The 13,912-nt window shown below is 41.6% G+C and overlaps 1 protein-coding gene across 1 annotated transcript in view; it reads left to right on the top strand.

Annotated features, from left to right (window-relative positions):
• DNAI3 (dynein axonemal intermediate chain 3) overlaps window positions 1–10,745 on the top strand; it is a 139,464-nt gene extending 128,719 nt beyond the window's left edge. Inside the window, exons 21-23 of the mRNA XM_077450325.1 lie at window positions 1,105–1,196; window positions 8,196–8,318; window positions 10,563–10,745. Coding sequence (XP_077306451.1) covers window positions 1,105–1,196; window positions 8,196–8,318; window positions 10,563–10,676 — 329 coding nt within the window. The 3' untranslated portion in view covers window positions 10,677–10,745. The remainder of the gene's footprint in view (window positions 1–1,104; window positions 1,197–8,195; window positions 8,319–10,562) is intronic.
• The last annotated feature ends 3,167 nt before the right edge of the window (window positions 10,746–13,912 follow it).

Genomic DNA, 13,912 nt, shown 5'->3' with positions numbered 1-13,912 from the left:
CACCCTAGCTCCTATCAGAGAACTCTATATTAACCTGTGCACTGCAGGCCAGCCCGGCTGATCAACCTTTGTGTGTTAGCTTCCTGTTACCTGCCGTGTGCACTGCTGTTGTTCCGTTACTGACTTTGGCGTGTCCTTGACTATCCCTGTTTGCCTGTGATCCTGACCTTTTGGCGTGACCCTGATTATTCCTGTCTGCTTGTAGCCCCGACTTTGGCTTTGTCCCTCACCATCCCTAGCCTCCTGTTGCCTACTGTGGGTGTGAGCTGGGGGACCCTGGGGGTCGCGACCTGGAGCCAGTTGCAGCCAAGTCCATCCTCACCACTAGAGGTGCTGGTGAACACCTGCTGGCTCTTAGACTCCGCGCCCCAGGGAATCTTACGCTCTAACCCCGGTGGGATCCCCTGTCCGCAGCAGTCAGCCGTAGGGTCCACAACCTTGCGGTGCACTCCTGACCCCTACGGTGTGCATCTGTCACCTCGCCTCGAGGTGACCTGACACGGGCCAGTAGCCAATAGCTTTCGTCTCATAGTTTATTCTGAGCATGCGTGGCACTTTGTCCGTTGGAATTGTCTACACACGATCGGAATTTATGCAATCGGATTTTGTTGTTGGAAAACTTTAGATCCTGCTCTCAAACTTTGTGCGTCGGAAAATCCAACAGAAAAAGTCAGATGGAGCCCACACATGATCAGATTTTCCGACTACATAATCCGATCGGACTTTTTCCATCGTGTGTACAGGGCATTATAATTTGCAGGAGTCAGTGTGGATGGCTGTCACTCGTTATCGCTGCAAGCCATACATATTGTGCATGCTCAAGAACGGAGCGGTGCATGGTGGCCGCTCAGCTGCACCGTAGCCAGGAAGATAGTGCTTGTGGGCTTCACATGCCCACAAGCAATATGGAATAGGGATAGAAAAATATAATAAATCGTATTATCTAAATTGGCGATTGAGTGGCGATTGATCCCTAAACTGCGAGCCATATAAATAATAGTATTAAAAAAAATATATTCGTCCAAAAAAAATAATTATATAGTGGTAACTCCGCTTTAAATATGTAATTTTTTCAGCTTACTGGTATTATTATTATTATTGCAGCTAAGCAGCATTTCCTGGCTCTGGCAGACGACAGCGGGACCCTGCATGTTCTAGAAATCCCCTGGACCCTCCACCACCCCTCTGCTAATGAGGTTTGTGCAGGGACAGCTTCTTGTTCGGTGAAGAAGTTGAAATACTTTTACACGTTTGTTTTTACTGCGGCTGAGATGTTTTATTTGATCTGGCTTTAGACAGGCTTGCACAATATTTGCTTTTCAGCATTCCTTTATTGCTCCCAAGATATGCTTTTCTTACTTTAGCGGCAAAACAGATGGATTCTTTTGGGGAGACCTGTACTAATGTTTTAATGTTTGGGACAAATTGGTTGAGGTTTCCATGGCATCTAGACACGGGACACTTGAGCACAGGACGTGCGCCGACACAAACTTGGCGCGTTCCAGATAACATCAGACGTTTGTTTGATTAAAGAGTAATAACTGCTAATAACTGAAGAAGCCGTTGAAAAACTTGGCTTGATGCCGTACTTTCCATGTAATTACACCTATTTAATTAACCACCCAGCCCCTCCCCCACAAGTCCTTAATTACCCTGCATATTATAGGCCTCCTTGGTGCCAGAATTATTACTATGGGGTCTGCTCAGGTGCACCGCAACCCCCATTCAGCCATAGCAAACACTTCATAGGATCAAAATGATCAAATCCACAAACACTCAAATAGCCATAACTTCCCTTTTGATCGATTTTAGACTTGAATTTGGTCAGATTAAATCAAACCCGGCCAAGGCGGGATATTATTGATCATTCTGCATCAAAACCAAGATACTTTAGATTGAGCAGATTGTGAGTTTACATGGTGGAAAAACAAATATAAATTGGATCAAATGGTATGATCGATTATTCCTAATGGAAGAGTTCAATTGGAAAAAAAATGATCATTTGATAAAACATGTATGGCCAACTTAACCACTTACAGACTGGAAGATTTTCCCACTTAATGACCAGGCCATTTTTTGCGATTTGGCACTGCGTCACTTTAACTGACAATTGCTCGGTTGTGTGACACTGTATCCAAACAAAATTTACGTCCTTTTTTGCCCACAAGTAGAGCTTTCTTTTGGTGGCATTTGATCACCTCTGTATTTTTATTTTTTGCACTATAAACAAAAAAAAGCGACAATTTAACAAAAAAAAATTAATATTTTTTACATTTTGCTATAATAACTATCCCCAAAAATTTTTTTAAAAAACAAATTTCTTCATCAGTTTAGGCCAATATATATTTTTCTACATATTTTTGATTAAAAAAAAATTGCAATAAGCAAATATTGATTGATTTGCGCAAAAGTTATAGGGTCTACAAAATAGGGGATATATTTATGGCATTTTTTATTTATTTTTTACTAGTAATGGTGGTGATCAGTGATTTTTTTTTTTTGCGACATTGCGGCGGACAGATCAGACACTTTTGACACATTTTTGGGACCACTGATGATGTTTCTACAGAGATCAGTGCTATAAAAACACGGATTATGTAAATGTCACTGGTAGGGAAGGGGTTAACACTAGGGGGCGATCAAAGGGTTAAATATGTTCCCTCGTGAGTGTTTCTTACTGTGGGGGGATGAGACTGACTTGGGGAAGAGACTAATCGCTGTTCCTACTTACTAGGAACAATCAATCTGTCTCCTCTCCCCTGACAGAACAGGGATTTGTGTATTTAAACACACAAATCCCCGTTCTGGGTCTCGTGGCTGCGATCACGCCTGCCAGCCATGTGCATTGGGTCCCCCACCGTGCAGCAGGCGGGCACGTGCGCGCCTGCGGCGGCTCTTAAAGGGGACAATGTACTCATACGTTCTTTTGCGGGAATGTGCCACTTTGCCGGCGTATATCGGGGTGAGCCGATCAGCAAGTGGTTAAAGTGTTACTAAACCCAAGAGCCTACATTCACTATATCTGGTCTCCCACAGTACACAGAACATGGAAATGCAATCATTTTTAGTAACTATGAACTGCTAAATACCTTTTCTCATCAGCAGTATATACAGTATCTCACAAAAGTGAGTACACCCCTCACATCTTTGTAAATATTTTATTATATCTTTTCATGTGACAACACTGAAGAAATGACACTTTGCTACAATGTAAAGTAGTGAGTGTACAGCTTGTATAACAGTGTAAATTTGCTATCCCCTCAAAATAACATAATAATAATAACACACAGCCATTAATGTCTAAACTGCTGGCAACAAAAGTGAGTACACCCCTAAGGGAAAATCTCCAACTGAGCCCAATTAGCCATTTTCCCTCCCCAGTGTTATGTGACTCGTTAGTTTTACAAGGTCTCAGGTGTGAATGGGGAGCAGGTGTGTTAAATTTGGTGTTATCACTCTCACTCTCCCATGGTCACTGGAAGTTCAACATGGCACCTTGTGGCAAAGAACTCTCTGAGGATCTGAAAAAAAGAATTGTTGCTCTACATAAAGATGGCCTAGGCCGCAGTGATGGCGAACCTTGGCACCCCAGATGGTTTGGAACTACATTTTTTCCCATGATTCTCATGCAATCTGTAGTGTAGTTGAGCATCATGGGAAATGTAGTTCCAAACCATCTGGGGTGCCAAGGTTCACCATCACTGGCCTAGGCTATAAGAAGAGTGGCAAGACCCTGACACTGAGCTGATGCACAGTGGCCAAGACCATACAGCAGTATAACAGGACAGGTTCCACTCAGAACAGGCCCTGCCATGGTCCTGCATCCTGATAGGTCAGCCAGTGCAGTATGGAAACTCCGCCTACAAGCTTTAACCAGACACTGATAGAAATCACAAGATTGCTGTATACTACTGATGAGAAAAGGTATTTAGCAGTTTATATTTAGTAAAATGATTGCATTTCCATGTTCTGTGTACCATGGGAGACCAGATATAGTGAATGCAGAGTTCTGGGTTTAGTAACACTTTAGTTATATTGGGGAGGATGGGAAGACAGAGCACAATAAATTTGCAGCACGTGCAGAAATGAAGGGAGACTATGATTAATCCAAGGGAGGGATATAAATGACAAGTTTTATAGACGGTGGTTGTGGTTTATATGTGCATAAAAAGATGCCTGTCTTTGTGGTCTGGAGTGACATGTGGAAATCGAGAATGCAGAGTCAAAAAAAAGGTTTTGTGGAATTACATCAGTGTCAAGGTATGTACAGTTGAAATGCATACGTCTATGCTGGACTGTGAAGGATATTTTGGAATTCATATATGTGGAATTCTATAGGTAGGTCCTAATATACATTATATTACCAAAAGTATTGAGACAGCTTCCATTACACACACATGAACTTTAATGACATTCCAGTCTTAGTCCATAGGGTTCAATATTGAGTTGGCCCACCCTTTGCAGATATATTCTATTTTAAACTGAGTGGGTTGTTTTACAAAGTGATCACTTTAAGTGCTTTCCTGTGCAAATTTACACAGTGGGATTTTATAGCTGTTGATGGCATATTAAAACAAGCTCAGCACTCATCTCTGCAAAGGCTTGGGACCACCATGATAGAACAGAAATATTCAGACGAGGACAAAATTCCCAGTAGATGCCTTGAAAAAGTATTCATACCCCTTCACATTTTCCACATTTTGTCATCATGTTACAACCAAAAACATAAATGTATTTTATTGGGATTTTATGTGATAGACCAACACAAAGTGGCGCATAATTGTGAAGTGGAAGGAAAATGATAAATGGTTTTCAATTTGTTTTATAAATATGTGAAAAGTGTGGGGTACATTTGTATTCAGCCCCCCCCCCCCCGAGTCAATACTTTGTAGAACCCCCTTTCCCCTCAATTACAGTTGCAAGTATTTTTGGGGATGTCTCTACCAGCTTTACGCATCTAGAGAGTGACATTTTTGCCCATTCTTCTTGGAAAAATAGCTCAAGCTCTGTCAGATTGGATGGAGAGCGTCTCTGAACAGCAATTTTCAAGTCTTTCCACAGATTCTCAATTGGATTTAGGTCTGGACTTTGACTGGGCCATTCTAACACATGAATATGCTTTGATCTAAACCATTTCATTGTAGCTCTGGCTGTATGTTAAGTCTGCAAAAGACCTGAGACTGTGGAGGAGGTTCACCTTCCAGCAGGGCATCGACCTTAAAGGCCATATATACACCGCTGCTGGTAAATGGACGTTCAGAGGCAGTTGGATGTTTTTTTTCAGCTGCCCCTGAACTCATCCAATATTATCTCATGTGTACATGTACACGGGTTTGTTTTGATGTTTTTAGGCAGTTCCAATGTGGAAACAAATCCAGACAATCACATTGTCTTATTCTTGAAAGAAGTGCTAGTGCTCCGTAAGATGTTCAAAGCTTGGGATATTTTTTTTTAACCTAACCCTAAACTTCTCCACAATTTTATCCCTGACCTGTCTGGTGTGTTCCTTGGCCTTCATGATGCTGTTTGTTTACTAAGGTTCTCCAACAACCCTCTGAGGGCTTCACAGAACAGCTGTATTTATTCTGAGATTAAATTACACGCAGGTGAATTCTATTTACTAATTAAGTGACTTCTGAAGGCAATTGGTTCCACTAGATTTTAGTTAGGGGTATCAGCGTAAAGGGGGCTGAATACAAATGCACCCCACACTTTTTAGATATCTAGTTGTTAAAAAAATGTTGAAAATGATTTATCCTTCCACGTCACAATTATGTGCCACTTTGTGTTGATCTATCACAACCAAAAATGTAAATGAATATTAACATGACAAAATTTGGAAATTTTTTAGGGGTATGAATACTTTTTCAGGGCACTGTATTGCAGGATTTATAGCGTCAACAGTATGCGCAGCACTTCATAAAATTAAGGCAGACATTTCAGTTACAATATAATTTGGTACAAGAGGAATCGGAGGGCCCTTCTCGTTGGAGCTTACATTCTAAGAGGGAGGATCAAGTGATACAAAAGGCAATAACTGTGGGCAATGAGATGATGGAGAATGTAAAAACAGTGTATTTGTTAAAATTGGGATAGGCTTCTTTACCCCCCCCCCCCCCCCCCCCTAGCGGGAATCCCGAGTCTGGCTCGGGTTAGGATTTTACTGATAGGAGCGGTAACCCCGAGCCAGACTCGGGATCGCATCTCTGGATGCAGGGGAGGACACAGGGATCGTTACTCCCCTTGTCCCCTGGATCCAGCGATGTCCTCCGCGCTGTGTGATCGAGCCGTCCTCCGCTCGATTCACAGTGCCGGATGCCTCCGAGCTCCGTTCCCTGCGACGTTACGGCGCACGGGAGCGAAGAACGGCAGCAAATTCAAAAAAGTAATAAGACACAAAACACACACAGTACTGTAATCTTACAGATTAAAGTACTGTATTAAAAAAAAAACACACCCCCTTTGTCCCTAGTGGTCTGTGCAGTGCCCTGCATGCACTTTTATATTATAAATACAGTTTTTTCTGCCTGGAATTTGGAGATTGTCCATAGCAACCAAAAAGTGTCCCTTTTTCAGTGTTTTAGGATTTGATTACATTATTGAATATTTTTTATTATTCTTTATTATAAACTTTATCATACCCGGGATGTCTGCTAGACTCTGGTTTGAACATATTTAAGAGTTATTCCTAAGAATTACAGGACTACAATATAAAACGCCAAATTTCCATGCAAAATAATTGTACCGCTTTCAGCACCTAAATCCAGACTGAATCATACCGCCAGGGAGGTTAAAGAGATGTTTTTTTTCAGGGATCGTCTAAAGGTAGATAGATTAGGAGACAGTCAGACAGAGTGGGGTAGGGAGTTCCAAAGGATGGGAGAAGCTTTGGAGAAATCCTGGAGGCGAGCATGGGAGGAGGTGACAAGGGAGCCAGAGAGTAGGAGGTCTTGGGAGGACCGAAGAGGGCGGTTTGGTTGATATTTTGAGACCAGGTTAGTGATGTAGCTGGGGGCAGGGTTGTGGATCGCTTTGTAAGTGGTTTTAGTACTTTGAATTTTATTTGTTGGGTGAGCAGAAGACAGTGGAAGGATTGGCAGAGAGGGGTACCAGACACTGAGCTATTGGTAAGGTGGGTGAGTCTTGCAGCAGCATTCATGATGGAATGAAGGGGGGGATGGTCTATGTTAATATAATTCAAGGAGGTGGGAGTTTCAGAAGTTGAGGCGAGCGATAACCAGCAAGTGAATTCAACGTGGTATCAATGGTTAAAAAGGGGCGTATTCTGGAGATGGTCAGGAAACCCACACGGATACAAAAACATACAAACTGCATGCAAATAGTATCCCTGGCCAAACATAAAACCTGTAATAATACTGCAGGGAAAATGTGTAGTAAGTGCCACATTTAGACCCCTTTCACACTGGGGCGTTTTTCGGGCGGTTTTCAGGCGCTTTAGCGTTAAAAAAAAGCGCCTGTAAAGCACTTGAAAGAAGCTGCAACTGCAATCCCAATGTTAAAACCCGAGTGCTTTCATACTGAGATCTTTTTTCACACTGGAGCATTTTTCAGGCGCTTTAGCGTTAAAAAAAAGCACCTGAAAGAAGCCGCAACTGCAATCCCAATGTAAAAGCCCGAGTGCTTTTACACTGAGGCGCTGCGCTGGCAGGGCGTCAAAAAAAGTCCTGCAAGCAGCTTCTTTGCAGCGCTTTTGGAACGGTGAATACAACGCTCCTAAAGCACCCCTTCCCATTGAAATCAATGGTAAGCGCCTGTAAAACGCCCGAAAAGCGCCTAAAAAGCGCTATTGGCAGCAGCGTTTTGTGGGCGCTTTTAACCCTTCATTTGGCCACTAGCAGGGGTTAAAAGCTTCCCAATAACGCTCGAAAAACACTGGTAAAGCGCTGGTAGTTTAAGCGGCTCTTTACGAGCGTTTTTCAGGCGCTGACATTGTGAAAGGGCTCTTAAAGCACTTGGGCTTTTACATTGGGATTGCAGATGAGGCTTCTTTCAAGCACTTTACAGGCGCTTTTTTTAATGCTAAAGAGCCTGAAAAACACCCTGGTGTGAAAGGGGTCTTATAGTAATGTGGCAGTAATGAAATGTAACTGTGGATAAGATGCGTTAAACTGACCAATCAAAATACCTCTGGATGTAGAAGGTGGTACAAAGTCCAGTAAAATCATGTCTTGCAGAACACTGGCATGCAGCATTACTTTGAGAGGGAAGTGAAACATCTGGATTATTACGAACAGCGAAAAGCCTTCCGAGCCTCAGAGAAGAGATCATTGGAGAAGAAGGAGCTGAGCAAAAAAAATGTAAGTGAGCATTTTCCAAAAATATTGCAATCATCTCCATCTTCTAGTCACCCAACTCCGGGTTCAGGGGGTAACATTCGTCATACATTAGATCCAGGATATTTGGGCCATCTGGTGAGATTTATTTTTGTCAGGTTTGGTCTGATACTGGAAATTGAATCAAATACTTATTGTAATTTCCTTTCCTGGTGCGTATTCTTGGCAATATACTTATGGATAGGCAACTGGAAATCAGAAAATTTGTTCTAAATACTTACCATAATTTTCCTTTCCTGATGCCTATCCATTGGTACTATCCTGCCATATAGGCACCAGGAAACGTACTGTATATCAAACATCAGGCGTGTGCAGGCTGCTGTAGAATCCATCCCATAATACACGTATACCATTATACATGTATACAGCCACATCACTAACCAAAACCCGCCATCCCAGCCAATCGCGTATTGAAACTGTTTTCAATTGTAATTTTTGATAAATCAGTAAAGCTCCACAGAGGCACACTGTTATGCAAATCATTTTTTTTTATTTTGGCCACAACCCTTCACAATGTTGTGTGCATCACTGTTGGTTCATAAGGATGACCGGAAGGCTCCCTAGGAGGGCATGGTAGGTGGATTTGTGTTTGGGCCAATCACCAACATTAGGAAGTGAAGTGACAGTATTTTAATAGAGTCCCCAACTTTTGGGCATCATTTAGAAGCTCTTAAAAGGCCGGGGAGCGGTGGTGGGAAGGTTAAAGAACATCTCCAGGCACCCTTTAATATACTTGCGTTGTCTCTCCAAAGTCAAAGTATCATTGTTAGCTTGAGTATTAAAGTGGCAAACCCAAATCCAAAGGCAAACATCTATTATACTGCAGCTTACCAATTCTCAGATGTGATGGCTTGTATTCATTTTCTTTTTAGGCTTTCCCTATTTTCTTCTGGTGATCCTGTTTTTTAAATGTGCCCAAATTACAAGAAAAACAAAAAATACTTAAAAATTTTAATGAGATAAAAAAGATGTTTTTTTTTTCTTATTTCCTCATAATCTGTGCAGCACCAGCTGCACGGATAAATATACAATTAAATACGTAGAAATGAAGAAACAATGGCTCAACATGTTTCGTCTAGTGAGGGCTTCCTCAGGATCCACTTCCTCTTTAGATCTTTACAGTGATGCTACTGCCATTGTGCAGCTTGTCAACTGGGGGAACCCCTGGTCAGTCAGTCTCATTTTGTTGTTTGTTGAGATCCTTTTACCACTCTCTGCTTGTGTGACCATGCCGCTGTAGTAGTGGTGGTAGGCTTTATGTCACCATTCCCTCTTGACTTCTTGTGGGGTTATGATCTGGGGATTGAGTTGTTGGGCTCTATTTGATATTTATAGATGTCTACTTCTTGTTTTTGAGACTGTTAACTAGCCTGTCTGAATGTTGTTACTCTGTGGGCATTTGTCCCTCTATGGACTTTTTATATAAAAGGAAAGAGATTTTTTGGTTGGCTGCATTGTTGTAAAGATCTAAAGACTATCCTGGGGAAGCAGTCACTGGGCAGAACACGTGCCTGCCCTGTAAGCTTACAAGCAGGTACTTTGATGAGCTTATGTGAGGAAGAATACTTGGAGGGCACCACCAATTAAGATTATCACTATAAGTCCAAAATGCAGGCAGGAACCTGAGCAATGTTACGGAACTGATATGTAATCGGTTTCTGAAAAGCAATGCCAGGTTGCTCCACTCCCTGCCTCTATGTATAAAACCTTCCATAGAAATATGAGAGGTCAGCAAATGAAAGTGTAAGCCAATGAGTCCTGGAGGAACTCGGAGTAAAACTTTAGAGCAGCATTGAGTTGTTTTACTTGGATTTACAGTTGGTCAATAGCCAGTTCCAGGCTCTCTGTTTTATTTTTTTGTTTTTTTTTTATATCAAAAGCCTGGACCTGTTGCCCATTTTATGTCACTACACTACCCTGGGAAGAATGTGGCTTTTCTGTTTCTTTTTTTTTTTCTTTTTGGACAGAATGAACAAATCTTAGCCGTCTTGTGCGAAGTCCTAACACCTAAAGATTAAACCATTTTGCAGCAGTGATGAAAACATAACATTGATAAATCAAGCTCCACATATAAACAATTATTCAAATCCTGCTTTGTGCAATCTGTCCAGATTGTCATTTCAATGTATGCTTCCATTTGTGCTATACATCAATGATCATTAATGTGTTTACTGTCATCTGACTAACTCGACTTGTTTTGATTTGAAGGAAACTGCTCTACCAATCAGGACGAAGGAACAGCTGGAGGAGGAGCTAAGTAAAAAATATGCTGTCTATTTGGACTCTGAGAACACCATCCGCATAGGACTTGGTGTTTGCTAGGAAAGAAACCTGAAGAAAAAGCAGTGAAAAGCTGTTAAAAAAAAAATAAAAATAAAAAATTTAAAATTATTATGATTGGATGTTACTTGTTGTATGGAAAATAAGACGTGTTTTCTACAGGGTGAGAGGTGCACTAAAATTATATTAAATTATATATTTTTTTTTTTTTATGGGTTGGTAAATGGAACAAAAAATGTAAGAAGTATTTTCACTTTATAACAGCTGTGGACAGAGATCAGTAAAAAAAAAAAAAAAATTGAGTATTAAACATAATGCAAAATCAGCATCCTGTAAAAGGAAAACTGTCAGATATGGGAAATGCTGAATTGTTTTAATTGGCACAAGCTTCATGGCTTGTCATCATGATCCTTGCTTCCCGACCTCCTAAATCACATTATACAAGCGTTTAATCGCTCTGACATCACCTTTTAGCACATGTCGTTCCCACAATATAAACCATTATATACTATATAACCCAAGATGGTTGATTTACTAAAACTGAAGAGTGCAAAAGCCGCATAGAAATCAATCAGCTTCCAGGTTTTAGCCCCCGTGCACATCGAGCCGAATTGACATGTTTTCAATTTTCAATTGGTGCAACGCTGACTTTGCGGTGCAGCACCAATTCCCAAAAGTAGTTCCTGCACTACTTTTGGGGACTTCGGGGACAATTTCAGTAGACATCTGTGCATGAACCCGCACATATGTTCTTCAAATCACTCCTGAACTCGCACTGAAACGCGGGCTTGAAATGTTCAAACTCCGCCCTCAGTGTGAACGAGGGCTTATTGTCAAAGCTTCATTGAACAAATTGAAGTTAGAAGCCAATTGGCTACCATGCAGAGCTGCACCAGATTTTGAACGCTCCAGTTTTAGTAAATCAACCCCAAGGTCTGTGGACACTTGGCCATCCTCCAAATATTGCGGTCTCACGTTTCCAGTAAAGCGCAATTTTAAGCAAAAAATAAAAATAAAAAATCTGAAATACTCAGCGCAATCTCACACTCAAACTCTATACACACTATCCCCAAATACCTCAGTGTAACCACCATACACTCTAAAAATTGTTGCCGCTTCGACACTAAATAGGTGAATTTCACTGCACCCGCCACATTTTCAAATAAGATATACAATAGTGCAGCACAACTTATATTTATTTATTTCAGGTACTTATATCAAAATATTTAAAAATAAACATACTTATAGCTCTACATAAATAATAAAGTGAGTGTCATAACGTGAAATAAATAACATCAACCAAATAAGTCCCAATAATTAGTGATTCACGTTTCTTCTATCTGCTCGGTGTGTCCTGTGAACCTCCACCTATAGGTGAAAAACCAGATTACCTCTAAAACAGACCCCACTACAGAGTCTTATTCACTTGTGAACAACTCCACCCACAAGGGTATCCGCTCCACACTCCTCCTCCCGCTTCAGAATGTACCAATGTCCACTCCTTACTTCATACTCAGTCACCAAAATGACCACGTGATAGAAGACACGAAAAAGATTGTGGAGGTTCACAGGACACACAGAGAAGATACGTGAATCACTTATCACACCATGGTGTTTGTCACTAATTAATGGGACTTATTTTGAGATATTTGACTGATGTTATTCATTTCACGTATTGACTGTCACTTTATGTAGAGCTATAAGTACATTTATTATGATAGCTGGCGCTACACTATTGTATTTCTTATTTGCAGTGTTAAGCCGGCCATAGATGGATTGGCCAGTTCAGCAGGGACCTGCCAATATTCTATCCATCTATGAGTAGGCTGATTGTACCCAAGTCGATCCATTAATCAACTTGGGTACAACCAGTATGTCGGATTTATAACATGCAATTATTGCCAGCGGGTATATCCACTAGCAGTGATCACTGTGTTCTCCCGGCAAAGACGGATCCCCCCCCTCTGCTGGGAGAACACCCAATAGTACCGTGGGAGCGATTCTCCCATCAAGTGTTGATGGGGAATCTAGCCATTTTTTTCTCCCCTAAAACCCATGGCTGCAGGAAAAAAAATTGCATAATCTATGGCCTGCTTTAATGATAAAGCATACAAAGACATTTTAGACAATCATGCACCTCCAACTCGGTGACAAAAGTTTGGCGAAGGCTCTTTTTGTGTGCCAGCATGACTGTGCCCCTGTGTACAAAGCCAGCTCCATTAAGACATGGTTTTATGTGGAGGAACTTGAGTAGCCTGTACAGAATCCTAACCTCAACCTTACTGAACACCTTTAGGAATGAATTGAAATGCTGATTCCGAGCCAGGTCTTTTCCATCCGACATCAAAACCCAACCTGACAAAATGCGCTTTGTGTTGAATGGGCACAGATTCTTATAGACACTTCAAAATCTCGAGGAAAGCCTGAAGGGTGGAGGCTGTTAAAACTACAACAGAAAGGCTAGCGCCATAGTTAATGCCCATTATTTTAAAATAGGATGCTTCACAATCCTGTACAGGTGTAAGGTCAGGAATCCACAAACACTTGGTCATAAAGTGTAGTTTCATCTTCTTGGTAGCCCTGAATTTTGAGTTGAAAAAGAGGCCAGTAAGTATCCTGGTTCCAGCACTGCAGTCCCCCTATACACATTAAAGGGGTTGTAAAGGTTTGCAGTTTTTCACCTTAATGCATCCTATGCATTAAAAGTGAAAAAGCACCTGTCAGTGACCGGCCCCCAGCCCCCCCCCGTTATACTTACCTGAGCCCTCGAACTTGTCCCACAGGGTTCGCTGTCTCTCTGCTAGGGGGTTCTCGGCTGTTGATTGGATCGATTGATAGCAGCGCAGCCATTGGCTCCCTCTGCTCTCAATCAAATCCAATGACGCCACCGCCGGGGCCAAGTCCTGCATTCGGTGTCTATGGACTTCTCCTAGGGGGTTATCTGATGCGGGGAGGAGCTGAGAAAGCCGCCGAGGGACCCCAGAAGAGCAGGATGGGGGCCATTCTGTGCAAAACAAGCTGCACAGTGGAGGTAAGTATGCGTTTGTTAATTAGAAAAAAAAATTCCTTTAGTGTCACATTAAAATCAATATTTTTCAATGTATAGAAAATCCTTTCCATTACTGTAGGTGGTACAATGAACATTGGAGAACTGTCTTGTGGGAGGCACAGTGCACCACAATGCACACATTTACACCTGTGCCCTGTAGAGCACTGCTTATGTGCATTAGGGTACAAATAAATAAATAAATAAAAAAAAATAAAAAACTAGCAACAAA

This window comes from Lithobates pipiens, unplaced genomic scaffold (assembly GCF_037356315.1).
Source record: "Lithobates pipiens isolate NorthernLeopardFrog02 unplaced genomic scaffold, aLitPip1_a1.2 Scaffold_23, whole genome shotgun sequence".
Classification (NCBI taxonomy): domain Eukaryota; kingdom Metazoa; phylum Chordata; class Amphibia; order Anura; family Ranidae; genus Lithobates; species Lithobates pipiens.
The sequence above is the reverse complement of the archived record's forward strand: the minus strand, read 5'-3'. Positions and strand labels throughout refer to the sequence as shown.